The sequence below is a fragment of the Zophobas morio genome, unplaced genomic scaffold (assembly GCF_036711695.1).
Source record: "Zophobas morio isolate AGI-343-1 ecotype UQ-CSIRO unplaced genomic scaffold, CSIRO_AGI_Zmor_V1 ptg000005l, whole genome shotgun sequence".
NCBI classification, from domain to species: domain Eukaryota; kingdom Metazoa; phylum Arthropoda; class Insecta; order Coleoptera; family Tenebrionidae; genus Zophobas; species Zophobas morio.
Genome location: NW_026972110.1, coordinates 10294921 through 10310605, shown reverse-complemented (window position 1 = coordinate 10310605; position 15685 = coordinate 10294921). Strand labels below are relative to the sequence as shown.

Genomic DNA, 15685 nt, shown 5'->3' with positions numbered 1-15685 from the left:
AGCACAATATCTCGTCAGCTTACAAGGACACCCATTATAAGGACTTGGGTGAAGTCATGCTGTTGTGTCTGGAGATTTTTGACTTTGGCAAGCCCATTGGTATTTCGGGGAGTGACGTTTTGACTCATCACTTTTCTGTATAAATTTGTGGGCTGGGAACATAATTGTTTAAAATGGTGATTTTAATCTGGCTTTGTAAGCGAAAATGAGATCAGTCGTAAATCCACTACTTGTGGTTGACTTCAAAGAACTTATGCAACGATATGTGTAGTAAGTCCATTGTTGCTGTCGGTTAATACGTTTATGACACGCCAGATTACAAATTTCATTTAGTGTTTATCTCATATTTACAGCATGTTTCCGATGACTTGCAAAATGAACGTTATTCGTTGTAGTCGCCTTAATATCGTTCTTCATTGTTCATTCATTAAATTTTACTAGTAGATTTTGAAATTTTGTAAAAGTTATCATTGGAAGTTGTTGAGCATTGACCTTGCGGTTACTCACTGGGCATAATAATTCAAACTTAGATTTAGTATGCTTAGTATGTTATCAGTGCTTAAACTGCTTTGATTTGTGGATGGCGACGTTTGCTTCCAAACTATTCCCTTCGACAAGTCTATAAATGATCCAATAAAATTATTGCTTCCAGCTTTACAGCATTAGAATGGCTTGTGTTTCGTAAGCTTTTTTGATTGAAGAATGTGATATCTGATGTGGAATGCTTCGAATAAGAGAATAACATAATTAACTTGCTGAACATAGGTGTTTAGTTGCTCAAGTGTCTATTATAAAATTACAAATAAATAAATCCTTCCAAGAGAAAGTGGTAGGACAATATATCCGAATGGAATGGAGTGGAAATAGATATTATTCAATAACTTAAGACATCTTTTATTTATGAAAAAGATGATTAAGTGAAAAACGGAAAACAAAAGGGTATCGTTTTACAAGATTTAAATAAATAGTTTACAGATACACGTACTTGTTGTGCATTAATGAATAAATTAGTTTGTTTAATCAACTTTTTGTAATAAATAGTAATTTGTCGGTGAGATACAACAAAATCATAGTTAGACGCAGAAAAATACATTAATATTAATGAAAAAGCGACGTATTGTGGGTATTAACGTTTGCATGAATCATGACTACGAGGAAATTGTGCTAGTGTGTAAATGAATTCAATAAATCTAATCAGGATTATAATTTTTACCCACACGATCTTTGTTCAGTAAGTAGTTATACATAGTGCTTTGTCATTACCAGAAGACTTATTTAAAATTTTAGTAATTTTTTTTAAAGTTTCATTACAGATTTCTATATTGTAATATTCTTTAGGGAGTCTCCTGTGAGACCATAGGTCAATGAACAAGATTACAAAATTACATTCCAGGAAAACATAAAATCATTTAAAATCTAATGTATAAATTATTCGTAAAAATTTCATTCATTAATTTTTCTGAATGAAGGTGGAATTACCCTCCGTAATTTCCATGACATTTACATTTATATTTATGCGATTTAAAAACATTTTTAATAACAAGGAAAACTTTTGTAACATTTAATAATATTTGAGCAAACAAAATGTCCATCAAACGAATTCGCACTATCCGATGAAGTGATACTTTAAAATTGTAATAATTTTGATTTCTAATGTCATTTTAATACTTTTTATATAACAAAAACCAAATACAGAAAATCCAGTGACGACAGATTTAGAGAGCGCCATTAAAAAAAAACCTCTTACGTCAACACACCTGTTTGAAACTCTATTTTTTGAGTTGTCCGTAAACGCTAACTATTTTTTTTTTGGAACAATGGATAAGTTTCAGTATTTTTAGGTGTTTCACAACTTACAGAACACGGCAATGCAAGTTTACTATTTCCGTGTGCTTATGCGAAATTGAGGTGATCTCTAAAATTTCCAAAATGTTTACGCTGAAATTTTAGGTAACTCCACAGTTATGTGTAGTTGGAAAAACACAACCCAAACTCGTTTAACTGCCTCTCGTAAAAAATTGCTGACGCCTTGGTCCTTTACCTGCGGTTTAATACTCCACCTCAGTTTTTAATTTTACACTACGTAACAGATTTCTTTGAAATTCTGACCCTAACATTTATGTTACGTGTAACAAAACATTAAAATTCATCGCGTTTTTTAATATAATATTCCCAATAAATTTTAATTAGTAATAAGTAGAGTGCGTACTTCGCGTGCGTGCTTTGAGTTGCAAACTTAAAGGTCGGGCGTTTACGTTGACTATTATTGTTCTGAAAATTTTACCTTATAGCTTATTACCACCACGCTTGAAATAAACTAATAAGTTTTGGGGGAACCAAAGACTGCCTGCAAACACCAAAGCACTAAATAAGTGAAAGAGTACCTAAAGCATGCCTATTTTTTTATATTATGATTGAGAAAAAGCTGCAGTGATAACGCTTGTGCAGTCGGCTTGGCAAATAGTGCGCATGACCTCTTTTCGTTACGATTTAACTCGGGTCCGCACTCAGCTAATTGAATTTTTACCTCCCAAGCGTAAGCTAAGGAAGTACTGTATAAAGTCCATCCAGCGAATGGCTACTTTTATGTTAGCTCGACGTTTCATGATTCTTGGAGTATGAAAAGTAGATTTCCTGTTTCCCTCGACCTGTCTGTCGTTTGTCTGTTTCCGAAATTACAGGACAGTTTATTCTCAAATTTTATAAGCATGTTAGGAATGTAGGTGGTAAAACTATATCAAAATTTATCTGATCATGTCAACCAACAATGTGATGACGCCACCTCGAAATTGTACATAGTAAATTTTATTTAAATTGTATAAAAACATACCCCTACACGTACAGTTTATAAGCTCGTCTTGATATTTTACCCTAAACATCCAAATTTGTTGAAAAAAATTAAAATTGTATTAATAGACTTAAAAAAGAGGCTACCGTGCCAAATATTTTGCCCCTGTATCTGTTTGTAGTATATCAGTGCATTGTTATTTCGTAGAACTGCTTATACAGGATGACTTAAAAATATTGATTAAATCAAGCACATCATCATAAAATTTTGTAATGAATAAACTTAATTGGAATATCGCATATCGTGCTTCTTTAGCCTTACTTCAACACTACACACTTCTCTTAATTTATAAAGTTTATCGTAAAAATAAAATTCTCAGAATCAAATTTTACCGCTAACTAACTAACTAACTGCGTCAAGTGTATGTAAGATGTATATAAGTATATTGAAAAAATTACATTGTCAATTTATTGAACATCACGGTTCATTCATCACTAAACCAACAAAATATGTGTATTTACAGTATATAACAGCAGGTATGATCTTGTCAAATACGTACAATAGATTCAAAAAGAATGTTTTCGATTTAGATACGATATTACAAAAATATTGTTGGCTTTAATGGTTATGTATTATGCCATAATTTCATAAATTTTGATAAAACTCTGTCGATATGCAAATTTAATGATTTTGTCTTAATGTTTTCGGTTACAATTTTAGACATTATAAACAATGCACTTATAATTGACCGCATTAAATTCAATTGCCACTACCGAATGCATATTAATGAGTCTGAGAAATTATTGTCTTGTGTACTTCCATTTGATATTCGTTATAGGTACCACTACCACGGTCACTGCACACGGTAAATGACTTTTTTACAACAATTTACAATCATAAAGGTTTATAAACGACAGCAGCTATAATTTATTTCCTATACCGACAAAAGCAGCAAATGTTTTTTTTTTACATAGTCTAGATTTTTCAAATTAATTCGCTACAAGAAGACGTCATCATGCACAATTATCACACAAATTTATCTAAGATATGGTGAAAGTCCACTAATGATAGTGACAGCTTAACATTCACTAAATTGTTTTTTAACTAACACTACTTTTGAAAAATAAAACAATAAAAGCAAAAACGGTACTTCACAGTTATACTAATGTGCTCCATAAAAGTACGGCAAGTTAACGGAAAATATGTGGATGGTAGATACAACTGGTTCCATTAAGGAACCTGATTTTTAAATCTTTCGGTCAAATATCGGTGCATTTGAAGTTTACTGTAAGGTTAGTTTATTTATTTTGTTTAAAAAAATGTGCTTACTTTCACTGGAAGGAAATAGGCAACACTATAAAAAGATTTTATTTTTTAGTATACATGAGTCAGTGTAAGATATTTCCTCATTTACTCAATAAATATAATAAATACCTAAACTTAAACTTGATGATACTTGCTAATAATTTTATTTAGCAATTCGCTGGCAGCATCTGACTTGTTGGTGGAACCATATCGCTTGGGTTTGTTACCGCCAACGTAGCCCTCTGCGTAAATAGGAACTAGGGCCTGATCTGGAGCCACACCTGCAATGGCAGTACCTACAGGGCGAGCTATAGCTAATCCTCCTGGTCCTACGACAGCAGTTGCAATGGGTTTGCTTGCGGCGACGCCACCTTCACCTAAAAAAAATGTTCATACAAAAATTTAACAAGTGTATTTTTTACCAGCAACTGCAAGCCCAACTGGTTTAGCTTCAGCCACAGAAGCATCGTCTGGTGGCAAACCGATCGCGATTCCATCATTGTCATTGTCTTCATCTTCGCCCTCTTCTTCCTCCTCTTCTTCTTTAGGTTTTTCGTTCTTGTTCTTCTCTTCTTCCTTTTTCCGTCTTTCCTCTTCTTCGGCCTTATTTTGTTCCTCCTTTTTCTTCTCTTCTTCCTTCCTCCTCTCCTCCTCCTCCTCTTTCTTCCGTTCTTCTTCCTTTTTCTTTTCTTCTTCTTCCTTCTTCTTCTTATCTTTATCTTTTTTATTAGATTTCTTACGTTCGAACCATTCATTTACACCTTCGCGGTTTTCAAAACTAAACTTATCTTCTTGTTCTTGTAACTGGGCTAGATTTTTGGCAGATGAGTTCAGTTCGTCCATGTTCTGTTGATAGAGACTTTCCTCATCAGTGTTTAATTTTCCATTCTTCTTTGCAATTTCTTGCAATTTGATTATATTTATAGCCGTGCGATGAATTTTTCGAATGTTCGAGCCAAAGTCTAGATCTTGTTTAGACGGAAGCGGTGGGTTTTCTAATTCCGCCGTATTAATCACTTCCTCCGTTGGTGTTGGTGTATTTACAGGTGTTTGTATGATGTGAGTTATAACGGTACCATCCGGCCTTTCAATTATTTGCAGCGATTGTCCTTTTCCCCCGCCATAGAAGGGGATTATTGTTACTTTAGACTGAACGTCATCTATAAAACTACAAAAAGTGTGTTATTTCAATTCCGAGAAAAAGATAATGTCATAAAAATACAGTTGTTGTTCTCAATTTGAATGATTAAGAAATGTTGTCATAATAACGTATTCACTGTACTTGCTGGATGAAAGACGTTAACTAGGTAACAAATATATGCTTATTGAATCGTAAAATGTTGTACGCTCGAAAGGAATTCGCTTATTGTTTTGATGTTCTTGAGGTGGTTGCTTGAACTAAAGGACATTCGCTTTCCGGTACGCACGCTTCAAAATTTATACAGAAATGTGCTAAATAAGAATTCTTTAGTTGCGAGATTATGCAATTTTGTCTATGCGTGATGGAAATGTGTAAATAAATGGGTAGATAGGTAACGATTTAATACATTCACAGCAGATAGTTAGATTTTTGTGGGAAGATTGTAAAGACTTAATTCAAAATGAGATGTAGTAGAGATTGTAAATTTTATTTCATAAAGTTTGTACAATATTTTACATCTTTTAACAGTTAGATAAGTTAAAACAAGTTTCTTTTCGTATACTCTAATATATGTTTGTACTTTTTATGTTGATTTTGAAAATATAGTCAGTTTTTTGCTGTGTTAGAATTTTGAGAAACTATGTGTAATAGTTTTCTTCTGAAATATACAAATATTGAAGGAAATTGTATGTGTAAATGAGATTCTTTCTATTTTCTACCCTTAAACCACGCCTTTTTTTCCTTTTACATCATCAATCATCATATTTAACAGACTTTGAGATAGGCGATCAAGTGGTTTTTAAGAAGGTATAGACTGATGATTTAAATTAAATTGAGTTTGTAATAATCTAGTGTTTTGTATATTGACGATTCTCCTATAAGTGGATAAATAATCCCAAAAGTTTTTGTTAGGTACCTTAATAATTCCACAGCTTAAATGAGGTTACATTTACATAGAAAAACCTCGTTTAAAGTTAGAACTGAAAATTAGAATAACTTTTACATTAATAAAATTTGCCATACTTTTCGTGCTGTTCCTCTAAGAAGTCAATTCTTGAACCGTTCAAGGGTGGGGCGGAATTTTAACATTTAAAGAAAAATCATGCATTTGCCAACAAAAAATGTCTCAGTGTTTCTTTAGTTAAGGAGGTCTTTATTTTGCAATAATACCGAAAGAGCAATAAAGAACACAATCAAACACCGCTACGAATTTTTGAAAATTTGTCTTTGATCGTTGCATGTTCAGCTCAAACTTTCAAATTGACTGTAACTTGACAGGACGAAAATTCTATCAAAGACAAATCTTCAAAAATCCATGGCTGCTTCTGATCGTGTTTTTTTTGCTCTTTCGGTATTAACATGTTTGTTTTAGGCCATGAAATTGAAGAAGAATGGTAGCTTTTTTCGATACTTAGAAATGGGTTATAATTCTATTTAAAATTTGTAACAGTTACAACTTGAATGCAAGAAGAATTGTTGTTTCATTTGTGAGTAGATCAGAGAGCTAGAGATGATCACTGTGTTGTTAAACAATGACTACAAAGAGAGCAGGATACTCCTGGGCAAAAGAACATAAATCACTTGACAGCAATTGAACGTGACAAAATTTTGTTACCACCTTGCATATAAAATTGGGTTCGATGAAAAATTTCATCAAAACCACGAACAAAGAAAGACGTGAATTCCACTAATATGAAAAAAATCCAATTTAGCTAATGAAGAAGTTAAAATCAAAGTCTTAAGATTACAAAGAAATCATTTTAAGCTTCTTGGGAGTGATCGAACACTGCATTGTAACATGAATCTTAAAATAAATTTCTTAGATCCCACGTGAATTTTTTTCCTCCAATGTTAGCGAAAACCTGTACCAAGAGAAGTGGAACAACGAAATGTTTGCCAATTACTAATGAAGTAATGACTAATGCACTGATATCGGAAAGTTCCACAATCCAATACAAACGGAAAGTGAGGAGAAAAACATTCACACTGTTATGCAATAGTTTACTTTTTAGTGTTATTATTATCGCATTTATTCCTTTTTTTCCAAATCTTGGTGTGCTATAACTAATTAATAATAACAAAAAACGATTATTTTTCTTTAAGGGTTTTGGTTATGACGAGTTATTAATTTACTCAACACTTGGACTACTGTTTACAAACATACTGTACAGTTTTTAAGATATTAACTACACATTTGACTATCATTTAGAATGGTTTCTATAATTATAGGAACTAATAAAAATATGTACAAAATGTGACTAGATTAAAGTTGGTACAACTTTAACTCTCCATTAAATCTTCGTAACTAATTTCCAAATCGCTTTGAGCATGGGCTATTCCACCAGGTCCAACTACAGCCACAGCCTCTGGTTCGAATAAGATGTCAACGTTTGTTCCTTGCCTCAGAATAGCTCTGGATAAAGGTGTGGAAATTGCTTTACCCTCAATTCCGGCAACGGCTTTAGCCACTGGTTTCAAGATTAAAGTGGTAATTTTTTCATTTGTACTTGGGTTATCATTTCGAAAACTAATAATTTTATCCCTGTCAACTGTGTTTCTGTTTTTTAAATAATGGAACAAAGGATGAGCTCTATAAGGAGCCAATGATTCGTTTTGGTTTGTTAACTTTTGTCTCTCTTTGAGCAATTTGGCAACCGAAATTTCTTCCTTAGGTGATACTCTAACTGCTTCGTTTCTCTTTGCTGATAAATTGCTTTGGTTAATAATTGGTACATTAGTTTGCAGGTTTTGCACGTTAAAAGCATTTGGAAAAGCAGTTTGGGGATATGCAGAATACTGTGATGAATAAGTCGGTTGAGGCGACCATCGTGGGTAACGAAGTCCATTAGGAAATGTTATGAATCTGAAGAAGAAAAGGAAAATTAGTAACGGCAAATCTACATAAACTACATAATAGGAGTTTTAAATGAGAATGTAATTTTGTTAAATTGTTAGAATGAATAATGAAGAATGAATAAGTACATGTACATAATGTTATGATGGTAGTACCTAAGGTACTACGATGTGGACTACGAATGTAACTTTCTTTGCTAGATGCAGTGACTATAAATTATTAATTAACTAACTTATTTGGTATATCTATTTTATTAACAACGTTTTCGATACAAATATTACACGGTAATACCTAAATCTATTCTAAAAGTACTGACATAACTTAGTAACTTACTCTAATTTGGCACGACCACACTCTTACTTGTGTGTAAAATGTGTTGTCTAAGCACTATTTACAATAATGTAATGAGATTAAATAGTGAAAATATGTACGATATGGCAATGACAAAATCACTAAAAAAACCTGTCACAAAACTTGACCACTATCCCTTATTATAATAAATTACTGGTCCCACAGCTACTATTTTTCCTAGTCGTGGTGGTAAATGACCATCCCCTCTTGTTTTGTTTCTATTATGATCCAGAATCACTTGAGACAAGTTGATATTGGGTTCTACAGCTACCACTTTTGTGCCAGATCCAGCAATAGCCAAGCTATCTGGATGAGTATAAGCAAATCCGTTAGGTCCTACTATAGCCGTACCACCACTTCCTGCTGTCGCAATACCTCCAGGTCCCGCAATGGCCACACCTCCCTTTCTTACTTTGATCTTGTGGACAAAAATCCCACTTCCTGTGTTATCTTTACTGACTAATTTTTTGGTTCCGTGGTGAGACACGTGAATATCTTCAGCTTTATCTTCTTCCTCGTTACTGACTTCGTCGTCGAAAAGAATTTGATCTCTGATTGGCGGTGACTGTCGCGAGGTATCATTAAGAGGTTGTTCAGTTTTCGTTATTTCGAGGGTTTCAATTACAGGGTTTTTCAATAATGCCGCTGCTTGAGGCGTATTTAAGAATACAGTTTGTGTAGTTTCATGGTTTTGTTTAGATTGTCGGAGGTTTAAGTTTAGTTGTACTGGATCATTCCTGTTGTCGGTAATTTGCAAGTCTTCAATATCAATGACAGTTGTTAAATTTGAATCATTATCATTTGTTACTGTTATCTCCGCACCATTACCATTGTTAACAAGACTGTAAGTGAGTTTTTTATCTGGTACTTGGTTTGCTCTCGACGAACCTATATTTTCGTTGGTTCTCTCTTGTGGGGTTGTTCCAAGTAAGTCTTTGTTTTGTAGTTCTTTCTTACATGAATCTCCTGGGGCTGCTTGTGGTCCATATTCGACCATGGATGTAAAAGCGTTCATGAGCTGTATGAATGGATCTTTAAAAACAATGGGAAAATACTGTGCAAGAGGCCACTGCAACTGCTGTTTTCCAGGTCTATAAATTTGTTGAGACGTATACGGACCGTACACATTAATATTATCAGACTGCTGAGGCTGCTGATAAATGTATGGGGTAAATAGTGGTTGAGAGTATGGGTTGTAAGGCATTTCAGGTGCATAACGTGAATTTTCCACAATATTTTTAATATTGTCAACAGTCTGCTTTTCCAGGTCACCTTTCGTCATTACATTGTAATTTGGTTTTTGAACAACCTCTGGCATTCTGTGCATCCCATAAAGATACTGTTGAACGTTTTGTTGCAACGGTGAAAACATATTCCCTTGGAAATATCCAGTATTAGGAACTATCATCGTTTGATGGTGCGTGATTTTTCTTTTAATATAATGACCAGGAGGAACATCGTCAGCTTCATTATTGTCGTTTGGGGTCACATCTTCTGGGATTTTAAGTTCTGCATTGCCATGTTTTCCCTCTATGTAGTCCAATATAGGATTGGTGAACGGATCTCTTGGAAATTTGAAGTCTGTGGATTCTCGAGAGCCGGCATTTTCTTGAGATCTGAGGTAACTAAAAGGGAAATGTTGATACGGTTTTGGTTTCTTCTTTGTGAGACCCTGCTTTTCGTTGACTAGGGCTATTTTTTCTAAGATTTGTTTGGTACTCTCTTCTAGCTGTTTTTCGGTGAGTTTGGTCGTTTTCGAATCTTGAAATAATTGCTTGGATTCGGGATAAATTTCGACGACATGCTGTTTTTCAATCCTACAAATAACAGTAATTAATAAAACGTTGTAAGAAAAATAGGTATGAAGATAAAAAGTAAATATAGCATTCTGTTAATAATAAATTATTATTAATTGAAATGAACATTAGCAAACTTACCCCAGTTATAGCAAAAGATAACCCGGAATTCAGTTCTTCTAAAACTACACTTTACCACACTACATTTGAATTTGAAGTTCCCGGGAAGTTATATTACAACAGTACTTTATCATTACTACCGCTACAGAGAATCATATAAATCAACATACAGTGAAGTTTGTCAGTCACAGTATATTAGTAATTAGGTACAAGAACATTCATTGTAAACTAACAAGCATAAAAACATTAAATACTTTATGACTTACTCCACTGCTGGTGATTCTTGAGGTCTACAGTAAACCACAGCCAATGTTGATATCTAAAACAAAGAACTCATTATTATTTTCATAAAAATATATGAAACATTTTCAAAAGGTTGCTAAGTACAAGTTTTTTCAGCTAAATCAAATCAATATATGTATGTTACTTAAGTTAAGTATTAATAATTCCAGGTAAATATGTGTCAATATAATGGTGGCGATTTCGAAATAACCCTTAAAAACTTCATCATTTTTGTTGTATTTCAAGCCCGTAAAAAGTGACACTTTTTTTCAGGGGGTAAATTTTCGTACACGAAAAAATTTTAAGTAATCATTAAACTAAAACTACAAAAAATGACTATCTTATAATATTTTCAAGCTTACGGCGAGGAACTATGAAAAAAAAAATAGTATGAACCTTAAAAAATTTTGTCTCAAAAAAACTTATTTAACGAAAATCTTTGAAACATACGTTACAAAATTTGTTAATTTTTTTAATTGTTAATAAAATAATAAATCTTCAAATATGAACATTTTTCTAAATGTTAGCGAGAATATTTTAGAAGCAATTAGCTAGAAGATCATATACTGATTTGCAATAATAAATCTATTAAATTAAAATAACATGTTAAAAAAGTGTTATGTTTAGGGGTTAAGGTTTAGAAATACACAGGTTAACTTGTTCGAGTATGTTAAATTCCTCAAAAGCTAGTTGCTATGTATGAAACAAATGAAATAATAACGAATTTATGTACTGCCCATATTTACTTTATAAAATAATATGTTTTTATATGTATGATTTATTAATCCACCTATTTTTTTTTACATTGAATGACCACAACACCACCAACACGGTAAAAAGGTGTTCAAAATTTTTCGTTTACTCCCTCCACATAATTGATGACATCATTTCAACAGTTTTTTAGATAAAAGCTGCCTAAAATATGTAAAATATAATGCTTCTACACTTCTGGATTTATTGTATAGATAAAATTAAAAACTAAAACTACACAGTACTACTGTTATATTGTTATGTACTATATTATACTGTATGTACAAAACATGATATATTTGTCTTTTCTAAAATTGAATGACGTCACCATAAAATTTTATTACAAGACTCATTTTAAACATACGCACAGTATGCTTCGTACCTGAAGTCTAATAATCCAAATTGTACTAGTTATAAAGTAGAATAAAATTTTATACTTTATCGGAGAAACTGGATTTCTTTGATTGTGCTTGAAGGGCAGGGATAGTTCTGCCCACATAACCTTATACCAAGTTTTTCAACACAGAGTACCAAAACTTGTAATAAGTTACCTAAAAAAATGTTGGAGTAATTTTTTCCAAAAGTATACATTTTTCCATGATAATAGCAAATAAATTAAATATGCTAGCCCTGTTACAACTGATTTTCAAACTTCAAAATTTTGTAATGTAAACTGATGTAATTATGGAGATCAAATCTTGTGTCATTATTAACAAAAAAGTACGTCTTTACCTACTGCGTAACCTTGAATCTCGGAAATTAAAAACTGAGAAAAAAAACCGCGTAAATCCAAAATTCTCATTTTTCAAATTTTAAGAAAGTAAATGACGGCAATTTTCTATATGTTCTACTATTAAACGATCTTGTATTATTTCGAAGAGGGTGAAATATTTCAACTTCCTCGATAATTCTAAAGCTGATAAAAATTTAAAAGAAACAATCATAAGAATCTGATTATAACAAAATCGTTCACTTTTTCGAAATATTATTAATTCAACGTTATCGTAGTAGTGTTTATTAGGGAAGATAATACTACATTTAAGTGAGCAATAAAAGTTACTGCATTGTTTAAAAATGTTTCTGCTTCAGAGACAATAAAACAAGTTTAGTAATAAAAAATAATTACTCTAGGTTATGTTGACAGTTTTGTTCCTTTATGTTTACAAGAATTTTTTTTCAATTTTATTTTTTAAGGATTTTTTCAAAAATTAAAAGGCCACTTTTCAATTAGAAAAAATTGACAAAGTAGAACACATTCGAGCGTTCTTTATACTAATCCGATAATATAAGAACAGGTGCAACTGGATGCACTACAGAAAGGACAAGAAATCTACATGCAAATATTCCAAATAAATATAATCTACATAAAATACAGTTGGTCCATGACCTCACCGAGGAAGTTTCCAAGAGTTTGACTTTTGTTTAGGACATTGTCAAGTTGTTCAAGGTCATCATTTCAAATATTTAGTGTAATTTAATTAGATTATCAAATTTTTTTGTTAAATAATTTTTCGCTTCTGCATTTTAATTTATTGGCCATAAAAATTCCTGTTTTTTAATTCTTTGTAAGATATAGTCTGTGTTAAAATTACGTGTGTAAAAGTGTAAAAAATAGTTTCTCTAAAAATGTATTTTTTTTTATTTTTATACTTCTGTACATAATGTGTAGAAACGAAATTTTGATGTATTTTTCAGAAATTGCTTGTAGAATGTGGCCTATTTACAAACTAAATCCATATTTTTTGCTTTTGGCAGATTCTATATAGAACACATTTCGAGGACATACTGTATATATTTAATTTATTATGATAATCTGAATTCTCATGGAAGCTAAAAGATCAAATTAATTAAATGCAAAGTATGCATTTAATCAGAATTGTATAGCTTGTAAATAATTAATTAGCATGCAGTTAGTTACTGAAAAAAAGCGAGAATAGTAATTTCTCCCAAGTAAATAAAGTGTTATTTATAAAAACCAGCAACTGCACAAACATAACAGTTCATTAAAATGTTTCTCCGTTTACTAGTTTTTTTTTGTCAATGTTACTGATTTAGAAAATTAGTGTACAAGGTAAAAATAAATAAGCAAGTGGAATGAAACCGTGATCCGAGAAAATAAAAAATTATGAGGTATCACTACCATGAGGTATCACTGAAGTACAGTAAAATATACAAAAAAGAACTGTAACGGTAATTGAGATGCCTGCATAACATAAGAACTGTATATGTAATTACAATACAACACATGTTAAATTATCATGTAATTTTAGCTGTAATGACGTAATAGTGTAGGTGAAGAGTTCATCAATCGCAAAATTATGTAGTAGATCATATCTACAATAACCGATTAGTAATCATATCACAAAAAGCCATATTCTAGTAAACAAATCAGAGAAACATAAATCCATTATTGTAAGAAGTTGAAAATATATTCTGCGCTCGTAATGTCTTTTTAATTATTGTGTTAATAACTTAAAACAAAATAAGAATTCAGTGTAGTCACACTTCATTTCTTATAATAGCAACAATTATCACTTGGTGTAGTTCCGCTACTCGATAATTTTCCAGTAAAAAAATACTTACAAGAAAAATCCAGTGGGTCATTTCGAAAACGGTTATTACACTACATAGACATTTGTCGAACTGTCCTCTGAATATTTACTTGCAGCCTTTTTAAAAGTAACGGAAGATATTATTGGGACCACGTATACACTAACTGCCAATTGAAACGAAGAGACGACATCAAAAGTTACTTCTTCAGTGTATAGAAGGGGCAGGTAACGTTATTTGACGTAAAGGTGTCGTCTTCAGACACTTTGAGTGTTGGGGGAGGTTAGTATTTTTAAGTGGATGATTATTTATTACCTGGTGATGTTCTGACAATATGAAGATTTATGACATGCATTCATATGCATGTCATAAATCTTATCTATTTAGGAATAAATTTAAATTCTCCGCTACTTACTTATTTGGAAGTGCAGATTTATGACATTTTTGTCTGAAATTATAAAACGGTTATTATGTTCACTAATGTTTTAATAATTTATGTATTTATTTATGGATGTAAGAACTGTATCGCATGAACTAAAGATTCAGTTATTATTACATCATATATTACCAGTCTTCATCGGTAAAATCTGTTTCACCAAGTGCAAAAAACTGGTTCTTGAAGAATAATCGCTAGATCTCGCCTTTACGTGACTGTCATGGCCCGTTATTTTTAATATAGTAAACAATAAAATTCAGAGTAAATTTCTTTACTTCGGCTTACCGCGAAACAAGTTCTGTAGTACAATGCAATACATAATGGTAACTTGGTAACTGTACCAATGTTTTTTCACATTGAAAAGAAGATTGTTAAGTATCATCACCTCAATTTTATTTAAATTACAGTGATCAATCTTTTTATACGTTGGAACTTGCAATACAACAGAAAATTTAGTTTATTTTTATGTTTTGAATTGATAATAATTTACTGATGTCAGCGTTAGCGGTATATAAATTCTGTACATGATCTGCATACTTTTCTGCATTTTTGTGGTCTAAGTTTTTTTAAGAATAATTAAACTGATCCAAATAAAAAAATTAAGATTAAGATATAAATAAAATTAGGAGAAAATAATAAAAAAAATGCCCAAAGTTTCTTAGAAAAATGATAAAATTAGATTTTGGGAATTTTATAATTTTACTTTTTCAACAACCCTAAAAGTTAAAAACAATTGTGTGGACTGACTACAGCTAAAGAAGTATGCTGTGCGCATATGTCAAGTGAGCTTTTCATAATAAAATTTAGTCAGAATGTCATAAAATTTTAGCAAGGATACACATATCAATTTGGATAAGGATAGTGTAATACTAAGAATAACACTACTGCTTTTGCAAAATTTCAGGAAAATGGAGTAAGTCATTTCTGATTTTATCAATAAAATAAAATGTTTGATTAATTAATTTTTTTAAATCACCATATACAGCCATTTTTAAAAACATGAATATAATGATAAACTACAAATATAGATTTATTGCTATGAAATTTTGATATATCTACAGGGTGTTACTTTTATTTGAAACAACCCCTGTAACTTTTTTATTCTTAAATATAAACGTGTAGTTTTTTGAGCAAATTTGTATTATTTCAAAAGATCTATGTGATGACAACCTCACATTTTTATTATCACTTATGTAGAAGCGTAAATGACGTTAACTTTATTTTTTTAACGGAACACTAGATATATTTTGTCATAAAAGGAAATATTGATTTTTTGTAAAAAATCAAAAGCAACCAATATTCTAAAACCATA

The 15685-nt window shown here is 31.5% G+C and overlaps 1 protein-coding gene across 2 annotated transcripts; it reads right to left on the bottom strand.

The window, feature by feature from the left end:
- Positions 1–4141: 4141 nt before the first annotated feature.
- LOC135122682 (golgin subfamily A member 6-like protein 7) lies at positions 4142–14094 on the bottom strand. 2 transcript variants are annotated; one of them, XM_064047039.1, is made up of 4 exons: positions 13971–14080; positions 10622–10674; positions 4516–5261; positions 4142–4470 (listed from the first exon to the last, which is right to left on the bottom strand). In XM_064047039.1, exons 1-4 carry the CDS (start codon positions 13989–13991, stop codon positions 4229–4231), a joined length of 1062 nt encoding a protein of 353 aa, XP_063903109.1. In that variant the 5' UTR covers positions 13992–14080; the 3' UTR covers positions 4142–4228. The 2 variants fall into 2 exon arrangements, with proteins under 2 accessions (XP_063903109.1, XP_063903108.1); XM_064047038.1 differs by lacking the exons at positions 4142–4470; positions 4516–5261 and adding an exon at positions 8310–10256 and having other exon boundaries at positions 13971–14094.
- Positions 14095–15685: the final 1591 nt, after the last annotated feature.

Coding starts and splice junctions, on each gene's coding strand:
- LOC135122682 (XM_064047038.1), bottom strand. CDS start 13,991: ATGACCCACTGGATTTTTCTT. Junction 10,675..13,970: donor TGACCCACTGGATTTTTCTT/GTAAGTATTTTT, acceptor TCTTTGTTTTAG/ATATCAACATTGGCTGTGGT. Junction 10,257..10,621: donor CAAGAATCACCAGCAGTGGA/GTAAGTCATAAA, acceptor TGTTATTTGTAG/GATTGAAAAACAGCATGTCG.